General features: G+C 47.2%; 1 protein-coding gene across 2 annotated transcripts in view; it reads left to right on the top strand.

Annotated features, from left to right (window-relative positions):
• LOC102942209 (epoxide hydrolase 1) overlaps positions 1-13072 on the top strand; it is a 60577-nt gene that overhangs the window by 44195 nt on the left and 3310 nt on the right. For both annotated transcript variants that reach the window (XM_043543468.1, XM_007071655.4), the window contains exons 2-8: positions 225-435; positions 2004-2184; positions 2878-3105; positions 5474-5603; positions 9313-9527; positions 10269-10377; positions 10711-10836. In XM_043543468.1, coding sequence (XP_043399403.1) covers positions 225-435; positions 2004-2184; positions 2878-3105; positions 5474-5603; positions 9313-9527; positions 10269-10377; positions 10711-10836 — 1200 coding nt within the window. The remainder of the gene's footprint in view (positions 1-224; positions 436-2003; positions 2185-2877; positions 3106-5473; positions 5604-9312; positions 9528-10268; positions 10378-10710; positions 10837-13072) is intronic.

Here is a 13072-nt window from a genome sequence, read left to right as displayed (position 1 = left end):
CCGACATCTTCAGAGCTGGTCACTCATTCTGGGTGTCCCCAACTTGGGAGGGACATCTAGGGCCTGATCTCCTGAGGTGAGGGAACTCATGGCTCCTGTTGACTTCATAGGAGTTGTGGGTGCTTATCCTCTCCCAAACTCACCATGTATGTATACGGGTCTTGGTGCAGTCTCAGTGTCTTGAAGCTTTTGTTCCTGAATGGAAGCATCTTGTGTCTTCCTAGGTCCTTTAAATATCCCTGGAGGAGTGTAATTCTGGCCCCTGCTGCTCTGGGAGCTGGAGGGCTCCTGGTTTGTTGGCTCCTGTCTAGACGGAAGATCAAGACTCTAGAAATGGGAGATGGATGGTGGGGCTCAGGCAAGAGGCCCCCAAGAGAGAAAGAAGATGAGAGAATACGATCCTTCCAAATTGAAACCTCTGACAGGGAAATTCAGGTATCACTGACTGAGAAATAGGGAACTGGGAGAAGTATCCAGGGAGGGGCAGCTGGTGGGGAGTAGAAAGCAGAATGAGAGGTAGAGTTAGCCAGTCAGATCCATCTAACTGCTTCAAGGTGATGTCCGAGTGACCTTAGCGTTGTACTTGAATACAGCAGCACAGCTGTCTGGCACTGTGGGACAATGTACTGGCTATCCATCCCTCCACACTTGAGTTCTAGTCCAAATTAGATCACAAAATAACCGAGTTTTCTGAGCCCCAGTCTAAGGGAAGTTTATCAAAATCTCCACAGAGGTCAAGACAGTTTCTGCTGAGAGGCCTACGCCTGGAACAGCAGAAGCTGCTGGTGGAGACTGAGATGCACTGAATGGTAGAGCTGTCTGTATCGGTTTAGGAATAGCAAGGGGCTGCAGGTCAGGATTGAGGGCATCAGTTGAGCTGTGTGTGGGGAATCCAGGGCTGGAATAGCAGGAGGGCTGCAGGTCAGGGGTGAAGGGCACTGGCAGAGCAGTGTGTGGGGAGCCCAGGGTTGGAAATAGCAGGGAGGCTGCAGGTCAGGGTGCGGGGCACTGGCAGAACTATTATGGGAAAGTGCAGACTATGCCTACCACTAAGATTCTAATTTACTAGCAGTGGGCAGGGCAGGTAACTAGGATTGAGCAATAGAGACTTTCACCTTTAGGTCACCAATTCCATTCCAGTCCCTGTCAGTAGTGACTGAAAGCTGCTGTTATTTGATTTGATTGAGGAGCTGCTCATGTTGGGTGGCCAGATCACAAAACTACCCTGCATCTGGCACCAGTTATCTCTGTTGTTTGGTGTCTCTACTCAGGCTTCAAGGCCTGAATAGCACTGTCCCTCCAGGGCAGGGGTGAGGCACATTTGCTGGGGCAGTATGGGGTTCCATGCCAGATCCATATTACGAATAAAAAGATGCCTTCAGCTCCCAGGGCTCATAATCCAGCACCATGGTAAAAAGATAGGGTTAAACCCAGGTGTTGGCAAAATAGCTCCTTTCACCAAGCGGGATGCTTTAGGCTCTCTAGGAGAATGCTGATAGACTAGAACCTGGCACTTCCATGCAGCAGGCCCTTCTACCCACCTTTCCTCCAAGGAGCTCAAAGCCCTTTGCAGTCATTAACAGCCTCCAGTCCCTAATCTGCATTATGTCAGTAGGATTACCTCACTGTATAGACAGGGAAACTGAGACAGAGAAGGGAAGTGATTTGACCAAGGTCACATAGCAAGTCAGAGGCAGAGCCAGGAGTAGAACCAAGGAGTTCTGTCCCTAGTTCCTGGTTCTAACCAATAACATACAAAACATATTTTCACCATGTACCTGATCCAGGAGGCCCTGTGTGGCATGTGACTGCCTGAACAGTGCCCTTTGGGCCCCAGATAATGATATAGAAAGCAGAGCTGCCTTCTTAAGGCCCTGGGCAGGTAGGAGTCTTTATCCTTGGCTCCCCTGTTAGAACAATTCCTCCAGCGGGTAATGGGCACTGAGAGCAGCCCCTGTGAGCCTGGCCTGGGATGGAGCAGTGTGGGAACTCTCCCTCTGCAGGAACTGCACCAGCGCCTGGACCAGGCTCGCTACACACCGCCACTGGAGGGAGTTGCCTTCCAGTATGGTTTCAACTCCACCTACCTGCAGAGAGTTGTTGCTTATTGGAGGAACCAGTTCAACTGGCAGAAGCAGCTGGAAATTGTGAACCAATATCCACATTTCAAAACAACCATTGAAGGTGAGTCTCAGCTGCCCCTGAATGCTCCCTTTGCCTCCTCCAGAGGTCCTGGTGCCTCTTCCTCCATGGAGCACCCACCTATTGCTCCCCTAGCAGCCCTGGTGCTCCTAACAAGTTCCCTCTATTTCCTTTGTCTAGCTGCCCCATTGTCCTGTCCCCTCACTCATGAATCACCCCCTCCATTTCTTTCCCATCCCTAGCACTCCATCCTTGGAGCTCCCACAATTCTCTGAGATCCCCCACTTCACTTCCTCTCATCTGCCCTCCTATGCAGGTTTCTCTGGAACCCAAGACTAGGCTGCTTGTTCCATGCAGAGCTCAGCATTGCAGTGAGATATAGTAAAGCAGGCAGAGGTATCCAGGGCATCCATTGTCTGCTAGGGTCACCACCTCACAGGAATCAGCTTCAGGAGGAAAAATTTAGGACTCCTTTCCCAAGAGACGTAGTTACTGGGGTCTGGGCCTCTCTCACTGTGGCGTTATTCCTCATCCACAAAGGAGCAAACATAAATCCAAAGGGGTAGAGGGCATCCCCCTCCCAGCTCCAGCTGAGCACCTTCCTCTCTCTGCTGTGGTTTTCTGTGTGGCCCTGCCGTGAACACTGGCTAGGAATTTCCGTCTCTCCTTTAGGGTCTAGGCCAGGCGCTGAGAAGCAACTGGAGCCTTAACTTTTTTCTCTTGGGTTTGTGGCAGGGATTGAAGTCCACTTTGTCCATGTGAAGCCCCCTGGCATCCCCAAGGGTCAGGCAGCCAGGCCTTTGTTGATGGTGCATGGCTGGCCTGGCTCCTTCTATGAGTTCTATAAGATCATCCCACTGCTCACTGACCCAGCTGGGCACGGCCTGAATGAAGATGTGGTGTTTGAGGTCATCTGCCCATCCATCCCAGGCTATGGCTTCTCCGAGGCACCTCACCAACAAGGTGAGTGATGGGCAGGAGGGAGTTAATTAGAATCCCAGTGCTTTCTGGAATAGCATCTGGGAGACATCCCTGGAACCATGGATTAATTTCTGAACACTGGGAGTTGGGTTCTCCACCTGCTCTTTTAATAAAGCAAATCTGGTGGTGGATTGATGGCCCTAGAGCAGGGGTGGGCAAACTTTTTGGCCCGAGGGCCACATCGCCGTTATGAAACTCTATGGAGGGCTGGGTAGGGAAGGCTGTGCCTCCCCAAATGGCCTGGCCCCCACCCCCTCCCACTTCCCACCCCCTGACCGCCCCCCTCAGAACCCCTGACCCATCCAACCCCCCCTGTTCCTTGTCCCCTGACTGCCCCCTCCCGAGACCCCCCGACCCTAACCGCCCCCCTGGGACCCTACCCCCTATCCAGCCCCCACTGCTGCCTGTCCCCTGACTGCCCCAACCCCTATCCACACCCCTGACCCCTGACAGGCCCCCAGGGATTCCCACACCTATCCAACCTCCACTGTTCCCCATCCCCTGACTGCCCCCCAGAACCCCTTGCCCCTTATCCAAACTCCCGTCCTGCCCGCCCCCTCACCGTGCTGCTCAGAGCGGAAGGAGCTCGCAGCCCCACCACCTGGCCAGAACCAGCCACGCCACCTGCACTGCCCAGCTGGAGCGGCAGGCCAGAGCGTTGGCAGCGCACTGAGGCTGCAGGGGAGGGGGAACAGCGCGGGAGGGGCCGGGGGCTAGCCTCCCCAGCTGGGAGCTCAGGGGCCAGATGTGGCCTGTGGGCCGCAGTTTGCCCACCTCTGCCCTAGATACTGGTATCCACAGAACAGGTACAGCAGGGGCAAGGCCAGGGCAGACTTCTCTCAGCCTGCCTCACCTGACCTCTAGGGATCACACCTAAATAAGAGAGGGCAATTCATGCTCCAGAAACCGGTCAGTCCTTGGTGTCTCTGCTGGGCTGGAGGGGAGGGGCATTTATGATGATGTTTGTGTTGTTGACATGTCCAGTGGGAACTGGACTCAGACTTACAGCTCAAGTCACACAATCCACTAAATGCCCTGAAAGTTAAAGTCTTTGTGTCCTATTCCTGTGAGTCAGGTAATTATTGCCTTGGTAAAAGGCTCCATATCTCATTTTCTACACACATACCCCAAGACAGCCAGTCACCCCAATCTTGGGCTGAAGTGGAACTAATGCCCCATAGACAATAGGATCCATATTCCATTTACCACTTCCCTGAGACCCCACCACCAATCCCCCCAGCCTGGAACCAGAAAGGAACCAGGGTCCTAGAGGTGAAAGACTCTGTATCCTAGTCGGTGACCCCCACGAGCCAGCAAGTCTTCTCCTGTGCCAGCTCTTTCTGATGTATGACGCACAATAGGTGAACACCATGCTGTACAATGGGGTGATGTATACCTAACAGATCCCTTTCCCAAAGGAATAGGGGTGCAATAGAACATGGGGCAATATGAGATGGGTGGTCATTAGAGCCAGGTCACTTCATGGATTGGGGCGGGTGTTTTCCAGTGGTTGTTGGAGGAGATAAGGGAGGGCGCTGGGAACCTTAACTGGGAGGCTGTTACAGGCCCATAGTGTGTCCTGGGAGAAGATGCAGGATGAGTGAAGGAGGCAACGGGAGCAGAGACTAGGGAGTGGAAGAAGGGGAAATGAGGAGAGTGGGACTGGAGACTGCAAAGCTTTAAATGGGAAGAGCAAGGATGTGAACTTGATGCCGGAGATTAAGTGGGAGCCAGTGAAGGGATTTGAGCAAGGAGGGTGCAGGTATGGGGAGAAAGATTAATTTGGATGAACTGCAAGGTGGAGAAGGCACAAGTGAAGAGGGAAGGAGAGTCTGTGCCCTATGTTGTATCTGGGAAAGCACCCTGCACCCTTACAGTGCTTCTTAAGGATGATCCAAGCTGTCTACAGTCTGGGACCCGACCTCTCCATACTAGGATGAAGGCAGCTGGTATCTGCTTCATTCTAGGCTCCTGGTGCTTTCAGTGCTTGTCTTCCCCATGGGACACTGAAATGACTGCAATGCACTCATTTCTTGGCCTTTTAACCCCAGTGTGCTAACTGCTTTGTGATAATGGGTCAGCTCCATCTGCCAGAGAAGAGTTAGTCTTTTGCAGTGATATTGGGAAAGTCCATGGGGCTGAGGTCACAAAGCTCTAGGGGTGGGTGTGGAGATTTGGAATGTAGAGGTAATTGGAAACCTTCCAATCCCCAAGTCTTCTTTCACTGTGATCCAGAGGACCAGTACTAGGCAATACCCAACAGAACACTGACCTGCATCCCCTGTGGTATCAATGATTCCTCACTGAGGGGAGAACAGGTGTTTAATAATAGGTTTCTCCTTATGCACAGGTTTTGATACGCTGGCTGCTGCTCGGATATTTCACAAGCTGATGCAGAGACTGGGCTTCCAGGAGTTCTATGTACAGGGGGGAGATTGGGGCTCTCAGATCACCATAAACATGGCCCAGATGCTGCCAAAGTGAGTAGCAAAGGGGGTTAGGAGAGGGATAGTTGTCTGTTCTGGTTCCTATGACACATCCTGCCCTCCCCCTTGTACTCAGGACACACTGTTGCCAACTCTTGTAGTTTTATCCCCAGTCTTGTGATATTTGGAGTCTTGCTCCCCAGCTCCTGGAGTCACGTGGCTACATAAGAATCTCATCATTCATTTAAAAAATAAAATAATATTTCTCATCCTTGTAGTTGGAGAGAACTGAAAAATATGAACCCTAAATGCTTAAAAATCAAAAGGAAAATGGAAAGAACCAATAATGTACTGATTTTTTAAAAAACACATCCCAGCAAGCAGTCAGGCAACTCAGCTGGAGCCTCTGCAAGCTGCACCCTTGTATTAAGGATTCAGATGCTTGCCATCTTCTCCAATGGATAGGGATTAACATCAGTCCTCGGACTCCCGCCAAGTTATCTGTGCAGCCCTTGTTTGAACAGCCCTAGCCCAGAGAACCTTTACCAAAATATAGCTGACGAGCAGTCTCCAGGTGAGCAGGAGTCAGGAAGATTCTGAAACTATTTCTCTTGTCTTTTCTGCATCGCTGCTAGGCAGTAGTCTGAATTCTAGAGCAAGAAGCAAAGCTACAATCCCGTAAGGGGTTCTAAACTTTCCTTAGATAGAGTTACTCCAATTAGTAGAGAGATCCTAGGATATAAGCTGACCCAGAAACAAGCCCCATAACTGGAGCCTATGAAGCTGATTGAGAATTGGTCCCTGTCCCCTTTGCATTTGTAGAGTTGTTTAACCTTGGGTAAAGGAGTCTTCTTTCCTCTGATTTGTCCATACTTTTTCCTATGTATGGTGACAGGTTTCAGAGTGGTAGCCGTATTAGTCTGTGTCAGCAAAAAGAACGAGGAGTACTTGTGGCACCTTAGAGACTAACACATTTATTTGGGCATAAGTTTTTGTGGGCTAAAACCCACTTCATCAGATGCATGCAGTGGAAAATACAGTAGGAAGATATATATATACACAGAGAACATGAAAAAATGGGGGTTGACATACCAACTATATCATTTTTTCAGGTTCTCTGTGCACATATCTCTTCCTACTGTATTTTCCACCGCATGCATCAGATGAAGTGGGTTTTAGCCCACGAAAGCTTATGCCCAAATAAATTTGTTAGTCTCTAAGGTGCCACAAGTACTCTTCGTTCTTTTTCCTATGTATGTTGTTGTCACTTGGACTCTCTCCAGAGTTAATGTCCTTTTTAAAAAAAGAAATAGCATAGATCCAAAATTTTTTAATGGCCATTAATGTTGAGTGTCCCAGTTTTTGGAAACCTCAAGTTTGGCTCCCAAAATTAGTGGCCATTTTTAAAAAATGTTTGCCACAGTGAGTGCCCAAGCTGAATGTAAGGCTACAGCTCTGGCTTCACAGCTGATCTACACAGCCACGCTGATAATATAAACCAGTACAGGCAACAATGCATAGCTGACTCCTGTTGAGTTTATCCTGCACTCTACCCCCAAAACCAGATAATTCTTGGGGCTGCCTTGCCGCTGCCTAGCTCTTCTTTTCCATTCTGACTTTGTGCATTGGATTATCCCCTCTTACTTATCCCCCCACCTCTTTGCATTCATCTTTATTCATTCCCGTTTCATAAATCTCAGCCTATTTCTCAAGCTTGTTCTATTGCATTCATATTTCAGTGGTATCTAAAGTATTTGTGATCACTCCCAGCTTTGAGTCAGCTGTGAATGTGAACTGTGCCCTCTCCATCCCATCCTCCAAGGAAGCCTTAAGGCTTAGAATAGACCTACCCGGTGATCTCTCTTCCAAATCAGAAAGGAGAGGTAATGAGGAGATTCAAATCTGGTTGGGGAACCTTTGAGAGGCTAAATGGTAGCATGAGATATAAATTCCTTCCTTGCCTAAAATGCAGGCTTAGAACATCTGGGTGGAGGAGAAACATGAGGCTGCTCTTAGATGATGAAGTTAAATGTTAGGCTATGACTACACTGTGTACCTTACAGCGGCACAGCTGTGCTGCTATAAGGACTCCCGTGGAGCTGCTCTTTGCCAGCAGGAGAGAGTTCTCCTCCTGGCAAAATAAAACCACACCCCTGACCAACAAAAGTTTTACTGACAAAAGTGCAGCGTAGACATAGCCTTAGACAGTGAGTTGTTGTAAAGCATGTGCTCCATATTAGCTCCCTAGGTGTGTTATACCAATAAAATAAAAACCAGCAGGATCTTATTAAAGGGGAAAAGGCAAAATGCCACATTTATTGTGAATACAGAAAGAATCATAGTAAGCAGTTAGTTATAGCTATAACATTCCATTCAGTCTCATATTTATTCACACATTCATTCATACACACACAGGTTCTGCAAGGTTGTTATCATAGTTACCAGCCTTAGAGTTGCTCATGCCAAGCCCCTGGCCAGGTGGCCTGGACATGAGGAGGGAGCAGGGCCTTGTCAGATGCTCATCTGATGCTCCTGGAAGTTGGTTTGCAGAATCAGACCCCAAAGTTCTCACTTTCTAGAGTCCATTTTTATAGGAATTTCTTCCTATGCCAGTCTATGGGAATTGCTTCATCATGCTCTTGCTGAATCAATCAGCAGATAGCACATTTCTGATGGCTCTGTGCTGCCAGATGTTATATTGTTCTTTGGTTCTCCCATCCTTGAGGCTGTTGGGTGGATTCCAGTCTGCCCTCCGGGGGTCCTCTGGTTATTTCCACTTGACACCTTCTTCAGCTGATGGACACTGGATTCTTAGGCTGGCAGCTCCCTGATCATTCAGTTATTATCTGCACCAAGCATCCATCCACGTACATCTTCTATCTCTATTTTAATCATAATTGTTAACAAAGCGAGATGAATACAACAAAAGGGCGGGGAGTCTCTGGGTGCTGTTTCTGTTGTTACAGAGTATTGCTTTGAGTCTCTCTCTGTGTGAGTAGTTATTGTTACAAAGAATTGCTTTGAGAACAGACTCTGTCTTAGAATGTACTAACACAATTAGCAGCTTGCAAGTTTCACACAGAGAGGGAGAGAAACAGTACCAAAAACCAAGAGACCTCTTAATTAGTAATACCCTGGAATTTAAACTATGGGGAATCAAACTCATTTGTGATTTTAATACAGAACTTCTTTAATTTGATCCAACAGGTGAAAGGAGACCAAATCAAGGGGGAAGATGCTAAAGGAGTTAGTCATCATGGCCCAGATCCTTAAAAGTATTGAGACGCCCACTGATTTCAATGGGAAGTCTCTGGGAGCTTTAGGGTCATGTGTGGTTCACCAAAGGCTTCTCAGCAAATGCACAATGAAGCCTTCATTACCTAGGGTTCAAAATGAGGCTCTTAGGAGAACAACCCAAGCCACAGTGATGGCTCTGCCATGCCAAGTCAAATGGGAGTCTAAGACTGCTGTAGTTATTCTGTCCTCTCCAACGTAGCTGTGTTGGTGCTTGCATCAGCTGTGCTCTCTCTATACTATTTGCTACATGTCTTCACGTAAGGGAATTGTGAATACACATGCCTGAAGAGCTATGTATGGTTAGGAGAGACATTTTTCCGGAAGTACCGATGGGCCTAGTGCAGTGTTGCTGTCCTAGCACAGCTCTGTATCTCAGAGGGAACCTGGAGACAAGATCCCTTTTGTTCTGTTATTGTTAATCCATATTGCTGATTCTTATTCTATTCCTCAATACCATTGGTTCCAGGTCTGTGAAAGGGCTTCATCTGAATTTTGTCATCACCACCTCAGGAGGTTTGGGGAGGCTGGTGTCTTTACTGCTGGGGGCCTACGTGCCATGGCTGGTGGGCTTCACCAGGGAAGACTCCCGCCGCTTATACCCATACTTGGAGAAGAACGTGTATGAACTTCTGCGGGAGACTGGGTATTTGCACATCCAGGCCACCAAGCCCGACACAGCAGGTAGAGTACAGTATCCACGTGGCTGGGGAGTTTGTATAATAGACACATGTGGTCCATGAGATACCTGTCACATCTGGACAAAGGCCTAGAATGTTTGAGGAGCAATGTGGACTGAGCAAAGGACTAGGAACCAGAAACTCCAGAGTTCTAGTCAAGTTCTAACAATGATTTATTACACATGGTTTTTGGCAAGTCACTGTATCTCCCTCTGACTGTTTCCTTAACTGTAAAATACTTCCCTACCCCACCAGGTGAACAGATAATATGCTATATAAATTCTGCATTTATTATATTTTGGTTCACAAAGCATGGGTAAGAAAAGGATTGTGGGGGCACAGCACTCTCACCCTTCCACCTTCATAAACACTGACTAAGGGCACTCTAGAACCTGCTGACCTCTTCCAGTCACACCCATTGTTTGGGAATGCGATCCCCACTTCCTGCCTCCTTTAAAGTGTAGTTCCTTTGGACACTTTCCCGTCGTGCCATTACTGCCACCACCATGACTGTCCTAGTTCTTGGCTTCTCTCTGCATTAAAAAACTGGGGGGGCGGGTCTGAGAATGACAATCTGGGCTCTGCCAGTACTAAGTGTCCCAAATGGAATTGCACAAAGGTGGGTAGTATCCAAAGTCTCTGCTTGATCCCTATAGGAGACTTCCTGGAAGTCCAGTTTATCCTTAGTGGAGGTAATGCAGTGCCATGTGAACCTCAGAGCTGTTCTGTTGCTTTCCTGAATTAGGCTGTGGACTAAACGACTCCCCTGTGGGACTTGCTGCATACATTCTGGAGAAGTTCTCTACCTGGACCGATAGATCATTCCGGGACATGGACAATGGAGGTCTGGAGAGGTATGGAACAGTGGCATGCCAATGAATGGGCGTGAGGGAGAAATGCAACTAAAAGAAGGCTGCTCACAACAGTAGGGAGGTGAGACAATCCACCACTGAGATCAAATTTAAGTAGAGGGCAAGGGAACATACAATTCTAAACTGTGCAAATTGCCTTGTGTAATGGATTGACTGCAGCACTACTGCACCAACACTCAGTGCTCTACAGCTTAGTTTCGGGCCAAGTGATGAGAGGAGAACAGATAGGCTGCCCACTCTTCAAGGCATGTACCTGATAATGTGCAGAGAGTAGCCCCTGTGACAGTGATGCTTCTCTGGTTTATCCCTCAATAGGAAATTCTCTCTGGATGACCTTTTGACCAATGTGATGATTTATTGGGTAACTTCGTCCATTGTGCCCTCAATGCGCTTCTACAAGGAGAATCTCTCCAAGAACCTCAACACTGCTCCTGCTGCCAGGTAAAGAAGGGGTGGGATGAGGTGCAGGTTAGACACCATTGCAGGCAATAAACCATCTAGGTACTTATATGGCTCCATCATTGTAGTAGCTGAGCTCCTCCTACATATTTCAAAAACAAATCAATCCAGATTCTTACAGTGGTACTATCACTGTAACAAAAAGGGTGTTTTTTCCCTAACCTGTTGGAGAAACAGCTTGATTATTTTTGGAATGCAGAGGTGAGTGGTGACGTGTAGAATTTCTTGAAGGAACATGAAGTAACAGCGATGAGTTTTGTATGTGATGTGTTCAAAACAGAGGCCCATAGTCATTCTTAGCTCTTCTGGGAGTGAGTTTAGTTTGAAGCTAGCTCCTGTGAGAGTTCTGTCTCCTGCACTCATGAGCCTCTCCCTTTTGGTCAACTGTTTCACTGAATTAGTAAGTAATCACTTTTAGACAGACTACAACTAAGAGCCACAGATATAAGTAAAGAACACATGGAAGGAGAATTTAGAAAAGATATTACAAAGGGAGTGGTCCTCTAGGAGAGGTAGTAGTGTGTTAATGTATTTAAGCAAATCATGGATGACTATCTGGAATTTGGTATGGTGAACAAGTATTAGCTTTGGGTTCGTAAAGAGCTGACTGCCACTGATAAGGCTAAGCCAGAGCACTTTGCTGACCATGATTCCTCCCTTCCCACCCCAAGACTGGCTAGCACTATAGGGAAATCGAGAAAATTGTCCTTTAGGATGGAATTGATTCCTTTAGATTTGTATAGGGAAGTCTACATACAACAGCAACAGGGGCTTTAAAATGCAATCAGTTACTGAGAGGAGATGGGTCGATTGCATGGGAGGGTGTGGGCTCCTGCTATACAAATTTAAGTGTAGTAAGGTTAAAGTGTTAAACTGGTCTAGTCTACAGCATGCAAAGCTGTTCTAGAAGCTGTCTGTTTCTAGTACAACCCTGCTATTTAATGGAAGCATTTCAGAGCCTGAACGGCACATATCACTTCTCCAGCCTACGTAGTAAGCCAGAAGAAGGGAGGCACTCCCAGGAGGCAGCAGTACCTATGGCCATGACTCAATTTGCTATGCTGCTGCAGGCCCTACCACCAACTACAGCCAGCAGATTTGGAAAATATCAAAAGATATGTTAGGATGCTGATGCTTGAAATATTTAACAGTTATTAAACTTATGGTGCCTGGTATTGATGGTCTGGCCATTGAAGAAAGATATACTATATACAATGTGTGAAACTGTTCAAGGGTTTTAACCAAATACAAGAAAAATGTTGGAATTACAGAAAAGAAGGAGCATCACATGGGTAAAGAGATTCTGTGGTAGCTATGAGTTAACTAGCTAAACCAATTCATTAAGGAATGCTGAACAAGGTAAACTGCCTGCTCTAATCAGTGACAGATAATTAGCTTAATGGTATTGTCCTCAGTGTATAACAAATGTAAGGTTCAATTTATACCATTGAATGATAAGACATTGAATAGTCAGCTCAATTTGGTTTATGTCAAGTTGCCTTAAAGATATGACAGCATGCATATAGAAAGGCAGAACTCACCAAACCAGGGTCACCAGGCCTGTCTGCTCACACTGGGCCAATCGGATTTATGATCTACAGGGTTGTTTTGTTTCTTAAACACATAACTTAACTTATTTTAATTTGGCACTAGTCCAATTGAAATTGACCACAAGGCAGACATATAATGGTTAGTTACATTTCTACTACCCTTCAAATTTCCAGCTACAGAGAATCTAAATAGCTTTAACCTACTGGAGAGCTTAGCTTGGGTTCAAACAAGATTCTAAGCCAATAATTCCATTTGTCTTTGTGGATGGGTACAACACGTGGGACTGTTGGACAAAATTGTTAGCCAATAGTATGTATTTCTAAAAAGGATTTCTAGTATGTTAAAGTGAAGCAAATACCGTGCAGTGGTATGGACCAGAAGTAGCCACACTTAACTTGTTGATATCCAGTGCGGTATATCACTGGAACCCGCAAGTTGAGCCCAACACCTTGGCTGCTGGTGCTGTTGCATATTGCTCCCCCATCCATTCATCATGACGCCACTACCCTTTGGGAATTCCAGTGGATCAAGGAAAATGAATGTCTCCCCATCCACCAGAACCTTAACAAACATTCCTCACCCCTGCTTGCAGTCATGTAAGCCCTTTTGGACCCACATGTTTAACCTTCGCCAATGCAACTTCAACTCTGAAGAAGCTTGAAAGGCT

The sequence above is a fragment of the Chelonia mydas genome, chromosome 3 (genome assembly GCF_015237465.2).
Source record: "Chelonia mydas isolate rCheMyd1 chromosome 3, rCheMyd1.pri.v2, whole genome shotgun sequence".
Lineage (NCBI taxonomy): Eukaryota > Metazoa > Chordata > Testudines > Cheloniidae > Chelonia > Chelonia mydas.
This window is presented reverse-complemented; position numbering and strand designations above follow the sequence as displayed.